The following is a 23,525-nucleotide window of genomic DNA, read 5'->3' on the forward strand; positions in this document are numbered from 1 at the left end:
GTCGGCTGACGTGCTGGAAGAGCAGTATCCTGGAAACACACCTCACAGCCTTCCTGTGCCTGCAGAGCCTGAGAAGATGGAGCAACCAGAGCCCGGCACCTTTGCATGGGCAGCCGGGGAGCTCGGGGCTCCTCCGACAGCCGGTGAGTGATGGCGGCTGATGGGAAGCCTGTGTGCGAGGGGAGGGGGCAGAGGAGGAGGCGGCTTCCTCCTGACGCCATTTCCGAGGGCTGAGATATATAAATGAGCCGGTTGCTGCAGTGCCCCATCTGGGATCTTCAGCCAGGGCACTGGCGTAGATACACAAGCTCCGTGCTGGTCTCACCTCCGGCACCTCGCCTGGAGCCCCCACGGCACGATAGTCTCGCCCTCTGCCCCTTTCTCCCTGCCTCCATCCCACCAGAACCATGAGCCGACCAGAACTGCTCGCCGTCCTCCTCCTGGCCGTGCCAGGTAAGTGGGGCTGGGATGGGTCTGCGTCCTCCTGGGCCCCCCGGCAGCGCTGAGCCCGCCGGCCCCGCTCCGCCCGCGGCTCCAGCACCGCGGACAGGGACGGCCCGGCCCCTTCAGCACCGCGGACAGCGGCCGCCGCAAGGTCACCGCCGAGCTCCACACGGGCCCTGCAGCCTGGGCACCTTCCCTTCCCTTCCCTTCCCTTCCCTTCCCTTCCCTTCCCTTCCCTTCCCTTCCCTTCCCTTCCCTTCCCTTCCCTTCCCTTCCCTTCCCTTCCCTTCCCTTCCCTTCCCTTCCCTTCCCTTCCCTTCCCTTCCCTTCCCTTCCCTTCCCTTCCCTTCCCTTCCCTTCCCTTCCCTTCCCTTCCCTTCCCTTCCCTTCCCTTCCCTTCCCTTCCCTTCCCTTCCCGAGAGGCACAGTGCACACATCCAGCTGCTGCACCCACAGACCCCTTCCATCAGAGAGAGATTCCCCTCTTCTCTATTCCCATTTTTGCAGAATAGTGTTTCTCTGCTTGTCTTCCAGATGAGATGAATAACAAGTTCTCTTTTTTTCCCCCCCTCCCTTACCTTATAGCTGTCTCTCTTCCTGTGACAAATGACATGAATAAAGGCGACACTAAGGTAAGGATGAGCTTGCAGTGGAAGGGTCAAATGAAGAGAAAGAATGGGATGTTTCACCTCCACCTAGGTGGCTGGTTTGGGGCAGCTCCCACTGAAATACCCTGTACAAAGTGCCAGGAATTTGCATGAGATCCCTCAAGCAGGATCCATCTCTGCTCCCTTCCTAACAGAATCTACCCTTTGTGCATCAGCTTCTGGGCAGCCAAGAAAGTCCCTCAGGATGTGGCAGAGGGATCAGGCAAGCTTGTTTAAAGAGGAGATGGAGGCTGGGTATAACACTCCTTAGTCCTCCTATTTTCAGCTTTTCAAAGCTCCCAACAGGAGGTGACTCAAGGGAGAGTGGGGGGAGATGTGATTCAGAAACTGTGTGTGTTTGGGGGTGTATATATCTGAGTTTGTATGTGTGCTACTTAAATATGCATGCTCTGGAAATATAGGCAACTGGTTCTCTCAGCTTGCTAATCCATCCTCAGCTCCTGCTCAGGCTGTCTGGGTGGCTATGAGCAGTGCAGGACTTGGCTGACCTCTCCAGCCCTCCTTTACAGGCTTCTGTGCACATATCTGTGTCACACTCTCCAACATTTATAGCTGCACTTTACAAACGTGCACTCCCAACAGCCTTTTGGCACCTAAATGCTTGGACTGGGGGGTTTGCCTGTGTTTATCTATGTCAGACACGACTCCCTGACCTCCCCACCCTTCCCCATCTTTCATGTGAGCTGATCTCTTGGCTGCCCAAATTAAAATTTCTTTGAAAATTCATGTCCATGAAGGAAACTCCAGCCTTTTCCCTTTTTACTTCTTGTTTTGTGTTATGAAATCTTCCAGCCACATAATGTTTTTCCCTGGGCAGCAGCAGAGGAGGGCACACTGCTGCCAGTCTCACCACAGGCTCCATTACAGGTTACCTGCAGGATGTATGCCACGAGCAACACCTCTCTGTGTCCTGGGAGACGTGCCTGGGCCTGGAGAAGGGTTGCTTTGTTAAGACTTTTAGCCTGCTTAGCCCTTGCTGGGACTGAGCCATGAGCTGTGAGACACTGTGTGCCTTCCTCAGGCTGTGTGCTGCTGAGGAAGGGGACTCGGGACAGGCACTTACCCCTTCAACTTTCCACTCCAGAATGGGCATCTGATGGGACAACCCATTAATCACATGATTTTCCTTGTGAGATCCATTCCCCAATATATTCTATGTGTAAAAAATGGCATTTTTGGTGGCAGTTGGTGCATTTCTATGGAAATGCTTCCACCAAGGAAGGACTTTCCCAAGACTGCCCCCCTTCCCTGGGTATTACACTGACACAGGCTCTAGCTGAGAGCAAAATCAGCTGCCTGATTGAATTTACTGCAATTGGAAGAGGCCTTTAGGGCTTTCCTGCTTTCACCATCCTCTGAGACACAGCATTTCAGGGAAGGAATTCCTGGTCTTATGGAACAGATTAGGGCGAGGTTGTCATCACATGAATACAGCAACAAGCACCGCAGCTCTTCCTACACACCATGCTCTGTGCCACCAGCATTTGTGGGTGTCTCAGGGCTGTTTAATGGCTAATCAGCACCTGCAGGCCTTTCCTGGGCAGCTCATCAGACTTTCCATAGGGAGCTGAACAAGACCAAAGCATTTACAATGTATCTGGTGTTTGCCCACTCCTGTGCTTGAAGAACACTATTTCTCACTTACAACCATATATTTTAAGTATAGCTGAGCTCAAATATAGAGAAGTCTGTCCTTGCAAGGGCACAACCCTTTGGAGATTTCAGTGTAGTGACATTGTGAGTTGCTCTTAAGGATCTAGTTACATGCTCATGGTTAGTTGATAGCTATGGCAAAATTCCAGTCTGAGTTTCTGCACTGGATTAATTACATTCATTTGGAAAGGATCTCCTCCATTTCCTGATGCAGGCTGTTGTTTCATGACCTTGTGAAGTCTCATTTTGCAAGATCTCCTCTAACAAAAAGTCAAGGAGAGTGTTGTGGGATGACTGCACTCTTCATTTCATTACCTTACTAAACTCCTCCACATAGTTGAATGTACTTCTGTGGTGAGTGATGTGTCTCTGTGCTCAAAGACCTCAGATAAGCTTAGAAGTCTTGAAAAAATTGAATAGAACATTTCATTGAACCAGAGTCTTACTTCTCATGCTGAGAAACTCTTTATTTCTGAAGCTGCATCAACTACTGCTATAATAAGTGGGTCCAGGGGTTGGAAAACATGAGAGGGAAATAGCAGAATCTGGGGTTTTTTTTCTATTTAGAGTGATTCAAAGTCATCTAAAATCAGTATTAATGGATTTCTTGTGATATAGGAGAATGATACAAGGGAAATTCCCCTGCTTTCTTGTTTTTGTTTTTTTTTTAATCTTTCCTGTAGCATTTTTAATCCATTAGGCAATTCCCTCAAACTGTGTAAGACATAGAGTTCTGCATTTTATGGCTGTGATCTGCAAAAGCAGTATTCTCTCCTTACACAGGGTGAGAATTTTCCCATTCCAGCTGTCCAGTGAACATATCCAAGTGCTTGAATGAACAGCATTGTGGATGACTGGGGACTGCTGACTTGTGTTTAATTTCTACTGCAGCCACAGCGCTCTGCTCTCCTGAGAATGGTACATTGTGAGGGAGGTCAAGGCTCTCAGGGCTGCCTACTGAAATCATCAGGAGAAAGAGACTCAGTAGTGAATTTTTTGCCTCCAAGGCTTAACTTATATTATTTTTTTCAATTTAGCCTCTCTTTTTTTTCCACAGCCAATTTTGAGCCCTGCATTCTTCCTAGATTGCTTTATAAATAATGCTTCTTTTGAACTAAGCAGCCTGATTCCTACAGCACCAGACTGTAGTGAATGCTTCTGTCCTGTGTGATCATCAGGGTCTACATGACCACACACTAAGGCTCCCAGCAGTAGTCTTGGCATGGCAAGGATGCCTGCAATCTCAGTGCAGGTGGCAAATTAGACAAATAATGCTCCTGGTTTTATATCAACAAAAAGGGCTGCTGAAAAGGGTGGCCCCAGAGTTCATCCTGTCTGAGAAGCTGTGTCAGAACTTTGCTTTCAGATGAACTGCCATCATGTAGAGCTCTTCCAGTCTATGATAGATTGCTTGAACACTCAAAGCACAAGATCAAACACTTCTCCAAAGTATCTTGTCCTTTCTAGGGTTTGAGAGCAGTTTTTCTCATCTGTGTTTGAAAGTAGTTTGCCTCACCTCACTTTCCATGCCTGGCTTCAATCCAACTATGATGTCTTTCCCAGGGTTTGAAGAGCTTTTAAGATTTCAAGGTCATCTATGAACAGCTATGACCACTTTTTGCTCTCTACAACCTCCCACTGAGTCTTTTTATGAGATGCAGGTTGAGATATATTGACTTAAAAGAGGATGATTTTGAATTTTCTGTGTATATATTCAGACACCCTTTACCCTCCAGATGTGCTCAGACTCTGGGATGGTCTGAAGCCATGCAATCCTCAGCTGAATTGTGTTTCGTGTGGAAGAAGCTCTTTCCATTGTCATGTGTAATTTGCTCACTTCTCAGTCACAGGAGGTACCTTCTGTTCCTGCGTTAGGGAAAACAGGAATGGAACATTCAGTTCTGGCTTGACCAGAAAAGCAAGATCTGTCCCATCATCTGCTGTACTTTAGCCTTGGTAACAAGTAGGAGCAAAAGACAAAAACCCAGTTCTTTAATTAGTATTTTTGTCTCTTTCTAGGTGATGAAGTGCATTGTAGAGGTCATCTCTGATACTTTATCTAAGCCAAACCCCCTGCCGATCAGCGAGGAATGCCTTGAAACTCTCCGAGGAGGTACTGCCTCAGACTTGGCTGGGTATCAGCAAAAGCAAATCTGACGAGCAGGGGCTGGTCCTACCCTGACCAACTGAGCCCTGGTCTCTGGACCCCTATCAAGGGGTCCCTGACATGTTCACCTTCCTCTTCCACTGGGCTGTACTGGGCTCCAGGAACAGGGATGGAGCCACTGCTTGTCCCAGGCCATGTCTTGAGCTGGTACTGTGGCCACAGGGGTGCTGGGTGACATCAAAGCACCTGGTTGTCATAGGACCTTGCTGTCATCTAGTCACACAGTCAAGAGATGTGAGAGCAAATCAGGCCAAGAGAAAGAAAAGAGCAAATGAAGAAGGAGTTGCATTTGGGGTTCTATTTCATTTCCTGGGGCTGGGGGGAGGTTTGCTTTGACTACTTTCTGTACTAAGTCTTCCCTGTTGCAGATGAACGAATTATTTCTATCCTTCGCCACCAAAACTTATTGAAGGAACTTCAGGAAATTGCTGCTCAAGGTACAGTGCCAGTATATTTTTTGGGAATGCAACTATAGGGAAGAATGTTTTCTTCTGTTGTATAGAAGTTTATAGAGTTTTATTGCTTGTTAGGTTTTGTGTTTGCTTTTTTATCTTATATTGAGATCACATAAATATGCCCCAGGAAATGTAGTTCCAAGATTTTCAGCAGAGATTGTGTGAGTGGGGACAGGAATTTTGTTTATAACAACTTCACTATGTATCTGATAATTTCCATAGCTATCAATGTAACTTGGTGGTGATGTAGAGCCTAGACATTTTGTGGTGGGAGAACTCTAAAAGGAAACAGTGTAATTTAATTCAATAAATAATCACCAGCTCCCAAACTAGAATTAAAGGCAAGAAAACCTCTGCTGTCTGTGCAGCTGGAGTCTAGCACTAAAGCCAGTTGTGGCAGCAGGGAAGCCCCACTGAACAGTGAGTAAGACTTGCACCTAAAAAACCTCAGTGAAAATATTCTTGAGCTAATGGGTATTTTTTGATGGCTTCCTTAACTCAAATGCAGGTTTCTTTGGTTTGGAGAGCTGCAGGCTGCTCACCACTGGCCAATGTGGGAGCAGCAGCAGCACCATGCAGCTGTGCCAAGGGGTGTTGAGGGAAAAAGGGGACATTCTCAGGTGCCCAGTTGCCCAGAGCTAACATGAAGATCCCAGGCAAGGCTGCTTCAGATCCCTCTGTCCGGGTGAGGCTGCAACAGGGCTCTCCCCAGGTTGCAAGGAGAGCACCTCCTGGCCTTCCCTACTCCTTCTCCATGGGGTAACCAGGGGGCAGCTGGGCATCACCAGAGAGACAATGACTGGGCATCCCTGTGCCCTGCTCCTGTGTAGTAAGTCTGCCAGAGATGGCTGGAAGGCAGTGCCACCGGAATGCTTCCAGAGCAAGGAAGACACAGGCAACAGGGAAAAGGGAGAGGAAAAATTCAGGATGTCAGTTGGGAGTCTAATGCAGCTCCCAAAGCCATGTTTTAGTCACTACCCAAATGGTGGAGGGGCCAGATGCTCAGTGACCTCAGATGGACTCCACGGATGCCCTGGTGATCTAGAAGAAAGAACACATGGTCTCTTCAGTATTCTGGGATGTAACTGCCCAGGCACACCAGGGATTTGAGGAGGAGCACTCAGATATCAGACAGGCTGTGCCACTCAGCATGAATTCCATGAGAAGGGACTTGTTTCATGGAGGTGCACCTTGCCCTACTCTTTCCTCAGCCTGAGCCCATCACACCACTTAGTCCCAGGGTTACATGAGATCCAATCTACAGATCACAGAGACGGGGGGTGGAACAGTATTGTAGACCACGGGAAAAGGTGTTAATCTTGGTGTCCTCTGTGCTGGTGCAGCTGGTTCTGCTCAGGCTGGAGAGCCCACATCATTCAGTTCTGGGCTAGGGGACTGGGCTGGCAGCACTGGCTCTTGTCCTTGCATTAAGGCATAAAAGCAGGGCATGATCTGGTTTAGACAGGGCTTGTTTGGCCTGCAGATCCCATTGCTGGTTGCCAGGACAGCTGCAGCCTGACTTCCAGCTCATGCTGCCTTCAGACACCTCTCTCTAGGGTGTTGTATTTTTCTAGCAGGCTCCATAATCCCAGAGCTAACATGTGGGGCCGGGGCCTTGGAGCCCCAGACTACCCCTGCAGTGGGAACGAATGCTTCTTTTTCCTCCCAGCAGCCAGGGGAGAGGGGGCCCCACAACCAGGCTGGAGGATACAGGAGCTCTCAGTGCTCACCTCAACAGAGGTACATAGGCAGAATCTGGCAGGAGGCAATTTTTATCCTTCAGTGCTCTGGTGATGAAGTCTTTTGTTGCCCCTAGTGTGCTGCAGTTCAGCACCTCTTATTCCTTAGATCTCCATCAATATTAGTTTTCCTGGCAACCCTGCTTCTCTATTTAGAGATCATTTTCTATCCTGCAGAAGATGTTTTTGATTGTGGTTTTGTTACTGCAGTTGATTCACATACCCTCCAGTCTCACTCCTCCCAGCTCCCAGGTAGATTTTCCCACTGTAGCAAATATAAAGGGCACAGATCTATTTTCCTAACTCTGCTTCCTGAAACACAGAAAGGACTCTTGCCTTTCCCTACTTTTTGTAACTTGACACAGGTGCCAATGAGAGAACTCAGCAGCAGAAGAAAAATAGCGGCTTTGAAGATGAACTTTCCGAAGTCCTTGAAAGTCAGAACGACAAGAACAAGCAGAGAGGTCAGTGTCAGCCTCCACCCCCAGGAAATCCAGGTCAGGCTGTAAACAAAAGTCTTCTTTTGAACAGCCTTGATGTCTCCATCTGCTTCTCTTTTAGGCATCTTCTTTGGTGCTGGTGCTGACACGCAGAACCAACCTGGTGTTTGCTTTGTTCTTATTTACCAGTTCAAACAACACATAGTTTCTGAGTTAATGGCAACTGGTGGTGGTCAAGTTACCAAAGTGATACTGACTTTTGCACCCTGCTGCTGACACTTTCACTCACTTATAACACTTAAAATGAGTCACAGCCAGGGAAATCTCACACTGAAAGAATCAGTGATACAGGCAAGGGTGATCCAGGTTTTTGCCTGTCACCTTTGTTTCCAGGCATCTATGATATTAAGTAATGAGTCTCTGAAGAGAAAATTGAAACACACACACACACACCCTCACAAAACACCTGTATCTTGGAAAGATCACCTTCAGCTGGGATTTCCCCTTGTCAGTGTTACTCTTACTACAGACAGCCAGTTTAGCAGAATGGAAGGGTTGGCCCCTACCCTCTTCGTTGTCAGGAAGACACAATGCCAGTGTGGGGAGATGACTCCTCTTCCAGCAGCAGCTGGGTGCCCACAGAGGGTCTCAAGTGGCTCTGGGGCACATGGCTGGCCTACAGCAGAACAGCACTGCTGTGACACCAGTGCAAAACTGCTTAGAGCAATGAGTGACAGCCCCAGTGGCTGCTGCTGCTGCAGCCAGCACTGCCAAAATCCAGCAGGTAGGATGGTGGCATCTCCCTACTGCCAGGATATACCTGAAACTCTTGCTCTGGCAGCATGGAGATGGAGGAAGATGAAGATGAAATGTGGCAGATGGGCTATCCAGGACCACTGACAGTCTAGTAACACCAGCACAGTGTCACTGGTGGCCACCAGGCTCGTGTGCCCAGCTCTCTGCATCCCCTCATCCTGGCACTTACCTTGTGCCCTCCTTGGGGCTCAGACCTCCTTGGGGCTGCACTTAGCTTTCCATATCTCTCGGTCTTTTAAACTCACATATTTTCTTTTGCAAAGTGTTTTCTCTGGCTAATAGTATTAAAAGAAGCCAGTTTCCCTTGAGCAAGAGCAAATACTCAGCCCACATTAAGCTCCTGCTGAGTAGTTCCTTTTCAGAAGCAGAGACACTCCTCCTCCCTCCAGCACCCTGTGAACAGGGCTGGCTGCCTCTTTGGCCTTGTGGGAGAAATAAGGATGTGATGTGAGTGCAGCACTCAGAGCAGGGAGAGCTGTGCAAGTGCCTTATTACACTCCTAAATAATTTCATTTTACATGCAGTCTGATTTCATGCAGGGTGAATTCGTGGCTGGCATCTCAAGAGATGGTGATGAGGACTGTGCTGCAGCAAAACACTTCAGCATATGTTTAACTTCAGCCTTGCAAGTCTCTCCAGGAGCACAGGCACCAGAGAGATCACTGCCTTGCTTGAATGCAAACGTATGCTGAAGTGACTTGCAAAAGGATCCATGGGCTGGTTAAGCAGATTGCTGAGTGGGGCTGGTGGTGAAATGAGCTCTCAGCAGAGGTGCTTCTTCTCGTTTCTCCCTCTGTAGATGCAGCAGGGGAGCGCCCTGAAGAGGAGCAGCCCACAGGGTCCCTGCCTGAGCTGGCAGCACAGAAACCCCAGCAAAATGAAGACTCAAGAGAGGAGGGAAAAAACAGCCTGGAGGAGAGGGAGCCCAGGCCACGGGATATCGACACTGTTGAGAAAGAGGACCAGGAGGAAGCTGAGAGCAATTACATCAGGGATACAGAGGATACCCATCGAAACAAAGTTCTGGACAACCACATTGGCAAAAATTTCAGTGAGGATGAGCAGCACCAGCAAGGGGATGAAGAAGAGGAGCCCAGAGGCTCCAGGGACAGCCTGGAGCTTGAGGATGAGGGAGAAGAACCATCCAGGCAGGGCCAGGAGCACAGTAAGGAGGTAGCAGGGGAGCATGTGGAGCAGGAGGATGATGGAGATGAAGCTGCAGAGGAGGACCCTACTGAAGCAGAGAGGTCACTCGATTTGGCTGAGGAGGATGAGGAGACTGAGGAGATGCAGAGAGGTGACAGTATGTATCTCAGATTGCATTGATCCTTTCTGGGGGGAGCTGAGAGCACTAAGACAGATGGGTTAGAGACTTCAAAGTCAAAAAAGTTGAGGCAGTTGCTTACTGGGTTTGCAGAAACACACCAGCCAGCAGCCACCCAGACCGCACCACAAACATCTAACACATGGGCCTGTTCACAGCATGTAGCACGGGCCCTGCAGCTGCCTCGCTGCTCAGCTCTCATAGCTCCTGGGGACAACTAATTCATCTTCCCTGAGCTGCCTACAGTGGTTTTGACTGCTGCCTTCAAGCCCCATTACTGACACGGCAACGTGAGAGTGGGTATTTCCAGAATCCTGGAAAAGCAGGCCTAAGTCAAGAAATACATCTGGCATCACCACTGAAGGCTCAGTCCAAAGGTGGACCTTAAACAGGTTAACAGTTGTGTTCACTGCTTTGTTTAATGCTCTTTCAGATAATGATGATGAGCTGGGATTTGGAAAAGATGTGCGGAGCTCTGAAGAGGAGGAGGAAGAGGAGGAGGAAGAGCAACCCCGGGCACTGAGAGGAGGAAGGCATCGCCTGGAGGATGAAGAGATGCAGGGAGAAGAGGACACCTTTCAGCCCAGGGATGCCAAAAGCGATGAAACGGAGGAGGAGTCCTCCAGGGAATGGGAAGACACCAAGAGGTGGAACAAAATGGATGAGCTGGCCAAGCAGCTGACATCAAAGAAGCGCATGGAGGAAAATGATAGTGAGGAAGACCCAGACAGGTCCATGAAAAAGACATTTAGGTCCCGCAAGTATGCCTTCAGTAGTCCAGAGGAAGATGTGAGAAGGTCATGGAAGCGTCACTCGAAGGAGGACAGCAGTGAAGGAGGTTTTCCGCTTGCTCCCATGCCTGAAGAAAAGAAGGATGAGGAAGGCAGCGCTAACAGGAGAACAGAGGTTGGTGTACCTAGGCTTAATAATAAATCCCACCCAGTTATCCAAAATACATTTGGAGATGTGGATGGTATACTGGCATTAATGTAGACAGCAGTGGTCCTCTGTGACATTAAGTGGATACTTAGTGACCTTCTAGTCATTCAGCTTCAGGTATTATTGAAGTTTGCACCTGGCTATGCCTTTGGTTTTTATCCTTGTTTTAGTGACTAGCACAAAAGCATTCCCTGCCCCCCAGAGTCATGTCTCCAGTGACGGGACTTCAGCACTGGCCTGTGCTGGACTTAGTAACCAGAGCTGTAACTGGAGCCTAGGGGTAGTCTTTCTGTCCCAAAGCCCTCCCAAGTCAAAAGGAATGCTTTCCTTTTCTCGGGCATGGAGTGAGTAATGTCAGACCTCCTACAGAGGTAAATCAGGGGTGCAGCTGTGGTGAGAGACCTGAGACATTGGAGTGAAAATGGTTGACAGATATAGAAATACATCTGAGCCAGGCTTCCACAGTCAGAGATCTCCTTCCCTGATACCTTGTGTGGTGCTGCATAATAGCTCAGCACATCCCCAGCAGCCAGAAACTGCTGGTGGGTTTACCTTTGTGCTGAGGCCCAGCTCCAGGCAGAGTTGATTTGGGGTAATGCAGGGGGCTGGGCTTGGGCTTTGTGGGCCTGGGACAGGCCATGATCAGGTGCATGTGAACAGGCTGGGGCAGCAGGTGAGTGAAGCCAGTTGGCTCGCTTGCCTCAGTTATACACCAAGCCATTGGCCAAAAATTGCCCATCAGCATCCCCCCCGTGAGAGCATCTCCAGTTGTGTCAGTTCAAAGCAAAGCCAAACGTCTCAGCTTGAAGTAGGGATGTAGTGGGGTGGGCTGTCCCATCTGCCTCCCACCATTGTCTGCTCACATCCCACATCTCTCCCCCAGGGAGTCTGCTCCTCACCTGCCCCCGCAACTGTCTCTGGGGTGCACCTTGTCTGCGAGGCAGCACTCAGTCTCCAAATGGGATTGGAAAGAGGTTGCTCAGGCTGCAAAACGGCTGTGTTTACAGCTGCAACAATACTTTTTTGTTTGGTTGGCTTTTTAAACTAGATCAGGGCCTCTGGGAGTCAGTGAGGAAGGCCAGGCACACAGCAGTGAGGGAAGGCACAGGCTCTGGCTGCTGTCCTGTCCCCTCTTCATTTCTGGGCCATGGGGCTGTGTGGCTTGGCCAGTGAGGCCAGCATGGGCAGCTTGAGCCTTTGAACTGATGGCTTTCTCAGTCACTATTTTCCCAGGAAAAGTATCTTCTGCTAGTGGAGATGAAAGCAAAGGGGTCCCTGCCCCAGGGAGGGGAGAGGGGACACCACTGTCCACTGCATGGGCAGGGCACATGCTGCACTCCCTGAGGGTGGCAGGCAGTGGTGCCCATCCTGGTTTGACACCACTGACTCTGTTTGGCAGAGCCTGCTCCGGCTCCCCAGCAGCCATCTCCCCCCAACCCCATGTTCTGGGGGCACAGCCCTGGCAGGGCACGGGGGAAGGATGGCAGCTGCCATGCCTTGTCCCCATCACTAGCAGCAGTAATTAAACATTAGGGTAGAAGTAATTAAACATTAGGGCAAAAGTAATTAGTGCTGTGCACACTCATCTGTCCAGAGGGACAAATGAGGGGATGGGGCAGGACAAGGCTGTGCTCACGCCCTGGGCAAGGCTCTCTGGAGCTCTGGGGGGTGAGGGCAGCCCACCTGTGGCCACTGACACGTCCTGGGTTTTTGTTGCAGGACCAGGAGCTGGAGAGCCTGGCTGCCATCGAGGCCGAGCTGGAGCGCGTTGCCCACAAGCTGCACGAGCTGAGGCGAGGCTGAGGCCCAGCGCCCCCCGTGCCGGCAGCGCCGCCACCCTCCTCCCTCCCACCGCGCGTTCATTTCCTGACCTAAGAGCAATTAAGCCGAGCAGAAGCACCGTGCCTAGGAACCGACCTCGCTAGCGCCCAGGCCTGCCTCCCTCGCCATAGTGTTGTGCCCATCGCCGCTGCCTCACCTCACGCTCCCCTCTCCACATGGATGCCCACACGCCCGGCAGGGCGCCCGTGGGTGCGAAGTGCAACCTACATGTGTATTTTCTGTCTGGGTGGGGTTTTCTCCCTCTTTTTTTTAAAAGACAGGACAGCTTTCTAGAAAGTTCTTTCACCGGTAGTTTCACTGGGTAAAAAACTGCAATAACTTGTTACCTTTTGATTAAAAGCTGAAAACTCTGACTGTAATATATTCTATATAAAAAATTTATCTAAGGAAAAATAAAACCGCAGTGGGTTCCTTCCTTTGTTTTGGCAGCTTCAGTGTCGATTGTGAGCACGCTGCAGGGCCTGTACTGTCCTGCAGAGTGGGGGAACAGAGAGCTCCCCTCGCCCCAGCCACAGGGTGATGGTGCTTCCCTCCTTACCCAGCTCCAGCGCTGCTGCCCTCTGGGGCCTGGCATCGGGGACACTTCCCTGTGTTCCCAAGCACTCAGGGGCTCTCCCTGCCCACCCGGGGCCACTGGGTGGCTCAGTCCCAGCACTGGGTGTCCTGGGTGCTTCAGTGACACTGGGGTCACATCTGAGGCTCATCGATGAACACAGAGAACACAGTTAAAAGTTTAAACACTGGGACAATCCTTGGCCAAGTCAAGCCATGTGGACAACGCAGGAATAGATTAGAAAGAGGTAACAAAGAGTCCAGTCAGGAGGAGAACTACTGGTCTGTTCTCCCCAGAGGTGAAGGGCTATCCTGAGGAGATGGCCCTCTGTGCACTAGCTCACAGGAGCCAGCTGGCACTGTGTTTACAGGCAGAACCTTTCCATCCTTTGGGCTCCACACCACAGGACAGCTGGAGGACTGAGGGGTGCCTGGGTTAGGGAAGCTGGTCCCAGAACCTCTGAGCACTAATCATATTTTAGGTATTCTATGTTCATTGGCAGGAAATGGAAAGATCCACCCACTGCCAGGGCTGTATTCAAGACCCCCCAGTCTGAAGCTCAGTTGTCTCCCATCACCTGTAGCCCACAGAACAGTGGAGATGCTCAGAGAATGGCTGCCAGGCTTTGAACTCAACTTATTTCTTTATTCTGCAAAAAACCTCAGTGCTGCTGGAGTGCATTACACGGGGGGTGGGTGCGGTGCCCAGAGCTGTACCTTACCCATGGGATGAGCTTCCCCAGGGAGGGCCAGGAGCTGCTGAGCGGGCACTGCCCTCACCCCCAGCCCTGGGCAGCCACTCAATGGCAAGAGGTGTTGAGGCCAAGGCACAGCCCAAAAGCTGCCCTGGCACAGGACACAATCCAGGACAAGGCACTGGGCAAGAGCCTGGCTGGGGAAAGTGCACTGGAGCAAGCTGAGAGTCTTTCAACTCTACCCTGAGGAGATCACACTCAGGAAAACGTGGAGGAACCATAGTGAAACCAAAGGTGTTGTATAGAAATAGTACTAAAAGGTCAATTAAGAAGTTACTCCACCTGGAGGAACCACATTTTACATATTGATTTTCACTTAAATTTTAATTTGAATACTGTATTTTCAATCTGAATATTGTATATTGTAAATATATTGTATTTAGAGCTGGAACAGCTTCCCTAGGGAAGTGGTCAGCACCAAGCCTGACAGAGTTCAAGAAGCATTTGGACAATGCTCTCAGGAACATGGTGTGATTCTTGGGGTGTCCTCTGCAGGACCAGGCGTTGGACTCAACTCGACATGTTCCATGATTTAGTTTCTCCCTTTTTTTTGTGATAGTCTCTGCCAGTAGCAGCACCCATACAACTCCTTGCAAAGTCAGGCCTGTTTGTCACAATAAATTCACAGAAACCCTCAGACCCCCACCACGCCTCTACCAAAACAAACAAAAAATCCCCACTAAACAAAAAAACCGACCCCAAACCCAAGAAACCAAACAACCCCCACAGAAACGCAACCATGTCCAGAGTCAAACAAGTTTTTTCACAAAGGATGGCAGCAACAGACAGAAATAGTCCATACCTGATGCAAAATCAACAAGAGGAAAAATAATGTTACTTGATGGAGCAACTATAAATACTGTCTTTAATATTCAAGTAATCACAAATATTTGAGACCTTCTTCAGATGGAAAGATGGTGTTCAAGGCCTGAGCATGGGGCTGCAAACAACTGCACTTGGAAAGGATGTGAACATTGAATTCCCATGAAAACAGGCCTCCCCCTGCTCACCTTGCTGCCCTACCCACTCAGAAAGAGGAAGCAAACTAAAACTTGTTATAAGGCTTATAAGGTTATTTATTTTCATTATGTGTTGGAAAGGGACAATCCTCTCTTCAAAACAATTACAGAGATAATGCCACAATACTTACTGCATATTGCTTTACTGTTGAAACCAAAACATTGTCCAAAACAGGTGCTTGGCAAACAAAATGAGAATTAATATATTACCATTGAAATGAATGCTGTTAGATGAAAGCACCATCTCCATTGTCTGATCTGATCAGTCATGCAATTGAAGACGCCAAATAGCAAGTATTTTGGGTTTTACAGTAAGCCATGATCTTTTAAGGGTTCATGTAATTCTATAGAAATTTAAGTACAAAATGGGAATTATGTTTCAGAAATCATAGTGAACCAGGCTGAAGCGAATCACAAGACACACTTGTTAACACTGTACAGCTGGATTTGAACACAGATACCAATGAACTTGCGAAACCGAGCACACGCACACAATGGTCCCTGAGATTCAGCCATGCTGGGGTGGGAAGGAGTGCTGGAGACTGAAGGACAATATCCAGCACTATTCACACCCAGAAGGCCAATTCTCTCACAATTGTTGGGATCCCAAGGAATTGTTGTTACTCCATTTTAAGAACAACAGTGTTTTTAGTATGTGGTTGTCACAAGGGTATACACAAGCTGTATCAAATATTGAATCAGAAATAAATAATAAAAGATACATCTAACACATCTTTTATTTTTTAATATCTTTTTACAGCATTGACTTTACAAGAGGATAAACAACTCATTTTTAGGGGCTGCTAACATCTTAAACAGAGAAGTCACTATTTTATACTCAACATATTCTCAACCTTTTAATAACTTTATATATGTATATATGACTTTTCACACACAAAAAAAAGAAGTTAAAATAATTTACATCTAAAACTACTGTGTAAAGAATGAAAGAGGAAATAAAATGTGTGTTTCTTTTAAAATGCTGGAAGAGGAAGACCTGATTTTCATGAACTCCATTTGCTGTTTTAGCTATTCTGGAGTTTCAAGAGATTTCTTGGCCATCAACAAAAAACTTCCCAACACATCGGGAACCCTCTGCAAATTCATCACATGCTGGGTAAGGTCCCCTGCTAATGAGTTAGTATGGGCCACAGGTATCTGCTATCATCAGCCCCAGTGGATTCAGGGTGAGAATGATGGAGAGGAAGAAACGATCCCCCCAGATAGCTATTAAAAGCCACATAGTGAAATTCTGGACAGAGTGAAAAACTGGTATCATGATGTCCACTGGCCAGGATTTTATTCCCAAGCCCTACACTGCTTGCCCTCCTTCTGCATCACAGATAAAGGATGTTCTTCTCTCAGTAGATTTTTTATTTCCACAGGTATGCTGCCTCAAGAGCAGAGTGGACCAGACCCCAAGAGCCACCTGCACACACAGAGCAAAAACAATTCCCTTTGCTTGCTACAAATGCTTCTGTGCTTGTGTTGCTGAGGAATCACTCCAACATCTCTTAATCCTGGATCCGCCCAAACTTCAACCATCTCAAGTAACTTTTGTGGCCATGTAAGTGTGACAGAATCCATGGAGGATATGAAACCCATCCACTCAAAAGCTCAAGTGCTGATGACCTGGATCCACATAGGGTGAACAGTGAAAGGGAAGGTAGTAAAGATGTGGAAAATACTTTTCTGAAAGTTACATTCCTCTGAAATAGATATTAAAGCAATATTACAAATAAAATCAACAATGTGTTCTGCAATGGTATGTCCATTTTTCTATGAAAGCGAGAGGAGATTATATTAAAGGAAATACTTTAATCTACACAAAGCATTTTCACATATTCCTAATTAGAAAACACACTCCATAAAGTAATTGTATACAGAATACAGAAATCAATACATCTCTTACTAAAAAGGAGAGAGGGGAAAAAATTAGCAGGGTAATGCAAGTGAACTCTTGCAAGTGTGTGCACAGGGAGACTGCTACAAACTCAGACTCTGTTCACTGAAAAAACAAAATCCAGAATTTTCTGCACAGCTGTGGAAGGCAAGGCTACAAGCTAGTGTGGGAAAGCCTGACTCACTCGTCACTGCTGCCATGCAAAGCCTTGAGAAGTCTGGATTTTTTTAATTGAATGAAAATAATAGGAGCATTTTTCCTGTTTTGCTCTTTTTTGCCAGGCAACTCAAACACCTCTAGCCCTATTTATTCTATTGCCTTTGGACTGTGTTCTGCCTCTATTATCTAACCACTACTCCACCTGGTTGTTCCCTGGCCTGGACAGTGCCCACAGTTAATCTAGGAAACTTGAGGCTTTACCTTGAGCAATCCTCATTACCTCCTGATGCCTCTGGGTTGGGTTCTTGGCTTGTAATCATCCACAGTGAGAACAAATTAAACTGGTAGATTTCTGTCTGTGTAACCTGCTGCAGACCTCCTCTGCAGAAACATCGTCACATTGTCAATGGAGATCTTTTAACAGCTTTAACATACAATAGTCTGAATAGCAATAATGAAACTATCCTACCTACCAACCAGCCCATTGATCAGCTCCTCAGCACAAAGGTTGCACAGCCAGACGCTTCAAAGGCAAAGCATCAATGGCCCAGTGGTTCTGCATTACACAAACCACAGGTGCTAGCACTGATGCTGATGGTTTGGTTGCATTTCTGCAGTTGGCTTTCACATAATCATCAGGATGTTCTGGCACAGGCTATGAAGTCAGGCACAATGTGGCCAAGTCAGCTAGAGGGGGAAGAGGGTGACTTTACATCACAGGCAGCGGTAATACCACTCAAGTTCTCTTCAACAGGGAAAGATCTTCACCTGTTGAAGCTAAGTATGTAATTACAGTGGAAACCAGAGTCTCATCTCCACCATGCTGACACAAAACCTGGAGAAATTCCGGTCAAGCTAATGTTATTCTTGTGGATTTCAAACAGTGAAGCAGAACCTCAATAAATCCCTAAAAAGCTAACTGGTGACCATGTAATTTTAATACAATTGCTCCCATCAGCATAGTAACAGCTATGCCTCTGAAAACACAGAAGAACCTTTTTCTAACCCACAATAAAAAGAATTCAGACATTTTGGAAAAATCTCCTCAGATTGTCTGCAATTTTAAGAGCAAGGGCATTCTGGTATGGTCTAATGTTACTATACTCCTCTACTTTTACAAAGAAAGAATACAGAATATTAACTAACTTACTGTGAAGCTATCTTATATCAAAACTATCCTGAACTTACCAAATGAGGCAGCACTTCAGAAAAGCACTTTAGCACAAGCTTAGTAACATACTCATGCTCAAATGTTTTGCAAGAATGTAATTGTATGTCTGGATACTCGGTTACAAATTGGTCTCCCAATTTGCCCTGTGATTCAGCAACATTCTAGTACACAAGCCATTACCTTAATTTCTGCAAGGAAATATAGTAGTACAGCAAATGCATGGTAATTTATGTCAAAACTCTATTGTAATGCCACATCACAACAGGTACCTGCATAACTGCACCTGGTAAATTAAAGTGATACCAATACATTCGATAAATAAAAAATAAATTACAGACTATGGGAAAAATGTCACTGATCACACCAATGACCTAAACTTGTTTTCTAGTTACTGCCAAGGTCTGGAGTAATATTTAAATATAGTATTTCTGCAAGCATTTAGAGAATTACAAAATAAACTTCTAACAATCATTTGTAAACAAGTTTAAAATGCACAATTATATTTCAGTAGTTTATTTTGGAGAAAAAAGCAGTGCAAAATAGGCCAACCAAAATTCAGAAGGCAGCCAGGAAAATAAAATTCTTATTTGATGTTCTAACTAGGAAACAGCATACAGACATTTCCATTGGATCCAACACTCAGATTCATGTAAACATACTTAGTTTGAAAGGTCTTGAGTTAGTAACCCAGTTCTAACATCATTGCTTCATACCCACCACCCAGTAAAGAAACAAAACCCAAAAAACCAAAAAAAGCCCGAGCCATTGTAATAAAGGGAGCAAAAGGCAAGCCTACGAACACTCCACCAGCTGGTTACAAGACAGTACCATACAAAAATATGCACTGGCAAGTTCCTTCCTGAGGGTATCTTTTGTTACACATGTAACATGAAAACACTTTTTATTTTAAACAAACAAAAACAAACCCCAAGCTATAGATGTCAATTTTATTTTAGTCATGGCTTTATGAAAGGTTTGGTCTATCAGGAATACTTTTATAAACCCTTACCTATGTACATCTGACTCACTCACACCACAACCATCCAACCTGTGAGCTGCAGACAACACAGGATCCAGCAGCCCCAAAGCACACACGGGTTGTGAAGTGTGCCCAGCTCAGAACTGATCTGCAACACTTGAGGAAGTTGGCTGTGCTTTATGTACACTCTGGAATCTGACTGATACCATACTCATAAGGTTCTTCCAGTCCCTATGGAAATATTTTGAAGTTAGTAATCCCTCTAGAGGTGGAATCATCTCCCATCGTGTAAATCATCCTGAAAAATTCAATCCTGGCTACAGGAAATTCCCAAGAATGGTGTTTTGGAAGAAGACCAATCTCTCCTACAGAAAAAGCGTTGTTTATGTAAAAGAACTGCTACATAACACTCTTCAAAACTTCTTCCCCTCTAGGACTGGTACCATCAGGTAGGGCAGTGACATCTCTGACACAGTTTAATCCTCTCTCCACCATCAACCCGGGCTTTAAGTTCTAGACCCTTTCCTTCTGAGTAGCCATCTAACACATGATACTAACCAAACTGGTATTAAATGCTGCAGTGATAGATGCTTTATGAACATGTGCTATAGAAGAGACAGAAATTCCTGAATTTGCAAGCTAGGAGCTTAACTAAGGAAATTTTATCACCACCCTTCTTAAATGTATTTTAGGGCTAATAAGGGAAAGAAAAGGCCACTTCTACCAAAATAGTGTTTCTGTTCTTAGCACTTGGATAATTCCAATATAGTGTTCAGAACTGGCAAAAGTTGCAGGAATTCTCAACAGCAGAAGATGCTGCCATACCAGAATATATCTCAAGAGATACAAATTGGCTGTGCTATAGTTTACAAATAGTATAAAGCACTGTTGTAAATTACCATATGGCCTCGCCTGACAGCTTCCAACAAAGTAAGAAAAGGGGTCTCAAAGCTACAGCTGTCCTGCACTTCTACCTTATATGAAGACACACAATTTTGTTTATATTTTACAGAAAAAAATGCACAACAACATGGATCTGTGGAAGGCAGCAACTGTGTTACCCTCAGGATACGCAGATCAGCTGTGCTGCTCCAGGGAAAATGCAGAGCTCTGCCAGCCTTTTCCCAGAGCTGTCCCAGGGTCCTCACAAGTGCGATGGAGGGAGAATTAAACTCCCTACTGAGAAGAGCTGTTTCTACTAACTTTTCTAGGATTTCAGCACTAGCAGACAATTAAAAGCATGTTATTTAATTTACTAAATTACTCAAATACTGGCACCCCCTCTGGGAGAAATGTGTTGCTGTTGGCAAGTATGGTTAGAAGCTGATTAGAGCGAAGCAATGAGGCCTGGGGGGAGAACTGCAAAGCTGGAACAGGGGTGGTCACCTCGGTTCTGTGCCCTGAGTAAGCAGGCTGCTCTGTCCTACTCAAAGTGCAGCGGCTTCACAGCGAGCTACCCGCCAACTGATCATGACTGGTCAACGTTTCAAGAGATTTGGTTTAGTGATACTGAAGTTGTCTTAGCTTTCTTATGCAATGGCCTACCTGGAAAAAAGAGGAACGGGGAGTTTTTTAGGCAAAAACCTCTAGCACTGTTACATTCAGACACTGCATTTCAACATTATTATCTTCTTAATACCACGAGGTCCGATTTTAAAATGCTGGTCACCAGTGATTACAAAGAACAATAGAAATGAAAGAGCAACCCTCCCACAATGAAAGGACTAGTGTTAAAACACATGTGTGTGTAAACTCACTACAGATTTGCAACTGGAATCCGATGAAATGGATTTGGATCACTTTCTCGCTCTTCCCCTTTCAGTCCGTTTCATCAGCAAATTAGGTTAAATCAAATGGAAAGTTTTTTTTACTTTGATTTTTTTGCGTTGTGTTTTATGTTGGGTTTTTTTTCTATGTTTTTGTCAATTGTATTGTTAAAGCCTGATCTGGTTCTGGGACCACAATTTGTATCCCTGGGGCTTTTTCTCAGTCCATAGCATTGGAAGTTATTGAGAAGAAGCTTTTGTTGCCAATGTAGCGACGCAGTGCTGCTGGAAGCTGGGGGACACTGCTGAGTTGCAGCCTAGTCTCTGGTGTTGCAGTTTTACTGAGCTGTTGGTCTCGTTCTCCACAATCCAGGAGGAGTCTTTTCCCATGACGCTGAGACAGCCTGTGCTAGCACAGCATATCCGCTCGTCCATGATCCCACCGCTCTGCTCTGCCAGGAGCTTGCTGCAGTTTAGCTGGGTCACCTCAGGTACCTGACCCTGCAGGACAGCAGCTATGTGGTTCAGCAGATCTGTGAAAAATTCAGAAACACCCTCGTAACCTGAAAAGAGAAAAAATGAAGGAGAAAAAGGCAATTAAGTAATTTCCTTAGGTTCTTTGAAAGGCTTCTTTTCACAGTTTGTTTCTTGGAGTGTCCTTGCCCTCCACTGATCATAAAAAAGCTGATATAAAATGGATAAAAAAAAGGTTTTCTCCATGACATCATTTTAAGTGACAGCAGAAGCAGATTAGCATAAAGAGGAACAGACTCTTGCAATAAAGAATAAAGTATTTTTCCAATGAGAAAAACAATTGCCTTTCAGATTTGCTGCTTCTTTTTCCTCCCAAGTGTATATATGTATAATATATATAATTACATATAGTATATGTAGTTTTAGATATATTCTATCATTTGTTGCCAAGCCCAGGCTTTTCCCTAAATTACAAACTCTCTGGTGTAATGTTGATCTTTTCCATACCATTTCCAGGTTTACTATGACAAGTAGGTCTAATGCAGAGCTTCCTTGAGGGTCTGGACCCTCTCCAGAATTTGCCCAGCAATACCCTCAGTTAGGGAAACTTCAGAGGACAGCAGGGCTGGCTTTATACCCTTCAAAAAAGGCAGCTTCCCACTGAGCAAAAAGCAATGCGATGCTTGTCTAACCTAAGCTAACTTGACACTTAAAATGTGTTTGCTGCTATGTCTGAAAAAACACCCGAGGGACAGGAAATGTATATCAATGATATAGTATTTGATAGAAACATCAATCATTTATTTTGGTACTGAAACCACCTTTCTGCATGTAAGTGATTCCAGACAATTTACAATGCAGTTTAGTAACAACTTTCCTGGTTAAAACAGTTGCTCAAATATCAGTAGACATGACATTTTTGGTGACACAAAGAGTGACAGGTGTACAGAGCTTCTGGGTTTATTTTAAACACTGTGCTACAGGCACAGTTTTATCACTGCATTTCATTTGAAAATTGAACCAGACACGCGACATATGGGTACAATGTCCTGAAATAGATCTTAACTGCTACTGCATTACCTAAAATTGTTATCAGTTTGCTTTAGTATTAGAGGTGACATATGACATTCAGTGTTATTTAATTGCTATAAAATGTCTATAGAAGCATTCTAGAAGTGACCTGATATTAACACAGGAGACTGAAGCAATAAGTAAGTTTAAAAGACCCATGTGAATAGCACACATTCACAAAGCAGCACATGAGCAGAACCAGAGCCCACAAAGTAAACGCGTACTTTAAAACAGTTTTAGTGAGTAATCATTGGGCAGAAAAGCTCCTCAGATCCATAATTAATTTAATTTTTATTTTCATTCTCCTGTAAAGACCAACTTCCTTAGGCAATAAAAAAAGCAACTTCCTGGAAAACGTGAAGTAAGACTATAATTACACCTATAATAAATGTGGGGATTTTATGGTGTATTTATAAGCTATATGTCAACCAATCAACTCTTATTTGGGCTGCTACATTATTTTGGACTTTACTGCGCTTGGTCCCAATTCTCCTAGATACTTAATAGGTCACACAAAACATCAGCAATGTGAGACAGCAGCTCACAGTTTTCCTTTCTCAGAGGCCCTTGAAGGGATTCACCAAACAAAACTCTCATTTCAAAATGCCAAGTTTCCCAGTGCCCCACACAATAATCCACTGGTCAGCAGGGGGAAACTAGGACTCCTAGGGCTGGCCATGGAAGTCAGAACAGGATCTCCACCCCTTGGACAGAAGTGCTTGTTACGCTTTCTTGCTTATGTAAAAGCCATGGGATTAGCCTTCAAATCTACTCAGAGTGCTTCAAACACCCCAGGAATAAGCCATCTCCATAGTAACAGCTTTAATATTCAGTGAGGAGATCCATAGTACCCCAGAGTGTTCTGTGTCTGCTCACTGAAAACAAACTAGCCTTGTAGGAGGGCACCTCGCAAACTCACAATGAAGTTGCTTTAAATATTTAATAGGAATAAGATGGCCAGTTACTCTGTCCTGAAATCAGCAGATGTTAGTGAAAGGAAGCTGTATGTAATAGGCAGGCTCTGTTTGTGCAAGCACTCTGCACACTGGGTGAAATGCCCAGGTAATTTTGCCCAGTCACTTAGAAGAAACTTCACAAACTTGTAAAAAGGAAATACAAGGAAGGGAGACTTCACAAACTTGTAAAAAGGAAATACAAGGAAGGGAGGAAGAGAATTAGCTGTCTCAAC

The 23,525-nt window shown here is 46.0% G+C and overlaps 2 protein-coding genes across 5 annotated transcripts in view; one reads left to right on the forward strand and one right to left on the reverse strand.

Moving 5' to 3' along the window:
* Positions 1-271: 271 nt before the first annotated feature.
* Positions 272-12,880, forward strand: CHGA (chromogranin A). Its single transcript, XM_058853768.1, has 8 exons — positions 272-453; positions 1,030-1,076; positions 4,785-4,878; positions 5,301-5,369; positions 7,492-7,590; positions 9,182-9,685; positions 10,140-10,612; positions 12,365-12,880. The coding sequence occupies exons 1-8, from the start codon at positions 408-410 to the stop codon at positions 12,446-12,448; spliced, it is 1,416 nt and encodes a 471-aa protein (XP_058709751.1). The 5' UTR covers positions 272-407; the 3' UTR covers positions 12,449-12,880.
* Positions 12,881-14,846: 1,966 nt separating this feature from the next.
* Positions 14,847-23,525, reverse strand: part of ITPK1 (inositol-tetrakisphosphate 1-kinase) — a 137,759-nt gene continuing 129,080 nt past the window's right edge. For all 4 annotated transcript variants that reach the window (XM_058842138.1, XM_058842132.1, XM_058842145.1 and 1 more), the window contains exon 11: positions 14,847-21,354. In XM_058842138.1, the coding sequence (XP_058698121.1) occupies positions 21,032-21,354 (323 nt within the window). In that variant the 3' untranslated portion in view covers positions 14,847-21,031. The remainder of the gene's footprint in view (positions 21,355-23,525) is intronic.

This window comes from Poecile atricapillus, chromosome 1 (genome assembly GCF_030490865.1).
Source record: "Poecile atricapillus isolate bPoeAtr1 chromosome 1, bPoeAtr1.hap1, whole genome shotgun sequence".
Taxonomy (NCBI): Eukaryota; Metazoa; Chordata; class Aves; order Passeriformes; family Paridae; genus Poecile; species Poecile atricapillus.

Bases quoted from the DNA above. Each gene is read 5' to 3' on its own strand.
- CHGA (XM_058853768.1), top strand. From the start codon at position 408: ATGAGCCGACCAGAACTGCTCGCCGTCCTCCTCCTGGCCGTGCCAG. The intron at 1,077-4,784 runs GTAAGGATGAGC...GTCTCTTTCTAG, and splicing joins TGAATAAAGGCGACACTAAG to GTGATGAAGTGCATTGTAGA. The intron at 10,613-12,364 runs GTTGGTGTACCT...TTTTTGTTGCAG, and splicing joins GCGCTAACAGGAGAACAGAG to GACCAGGAGCTGGAGAGCCT.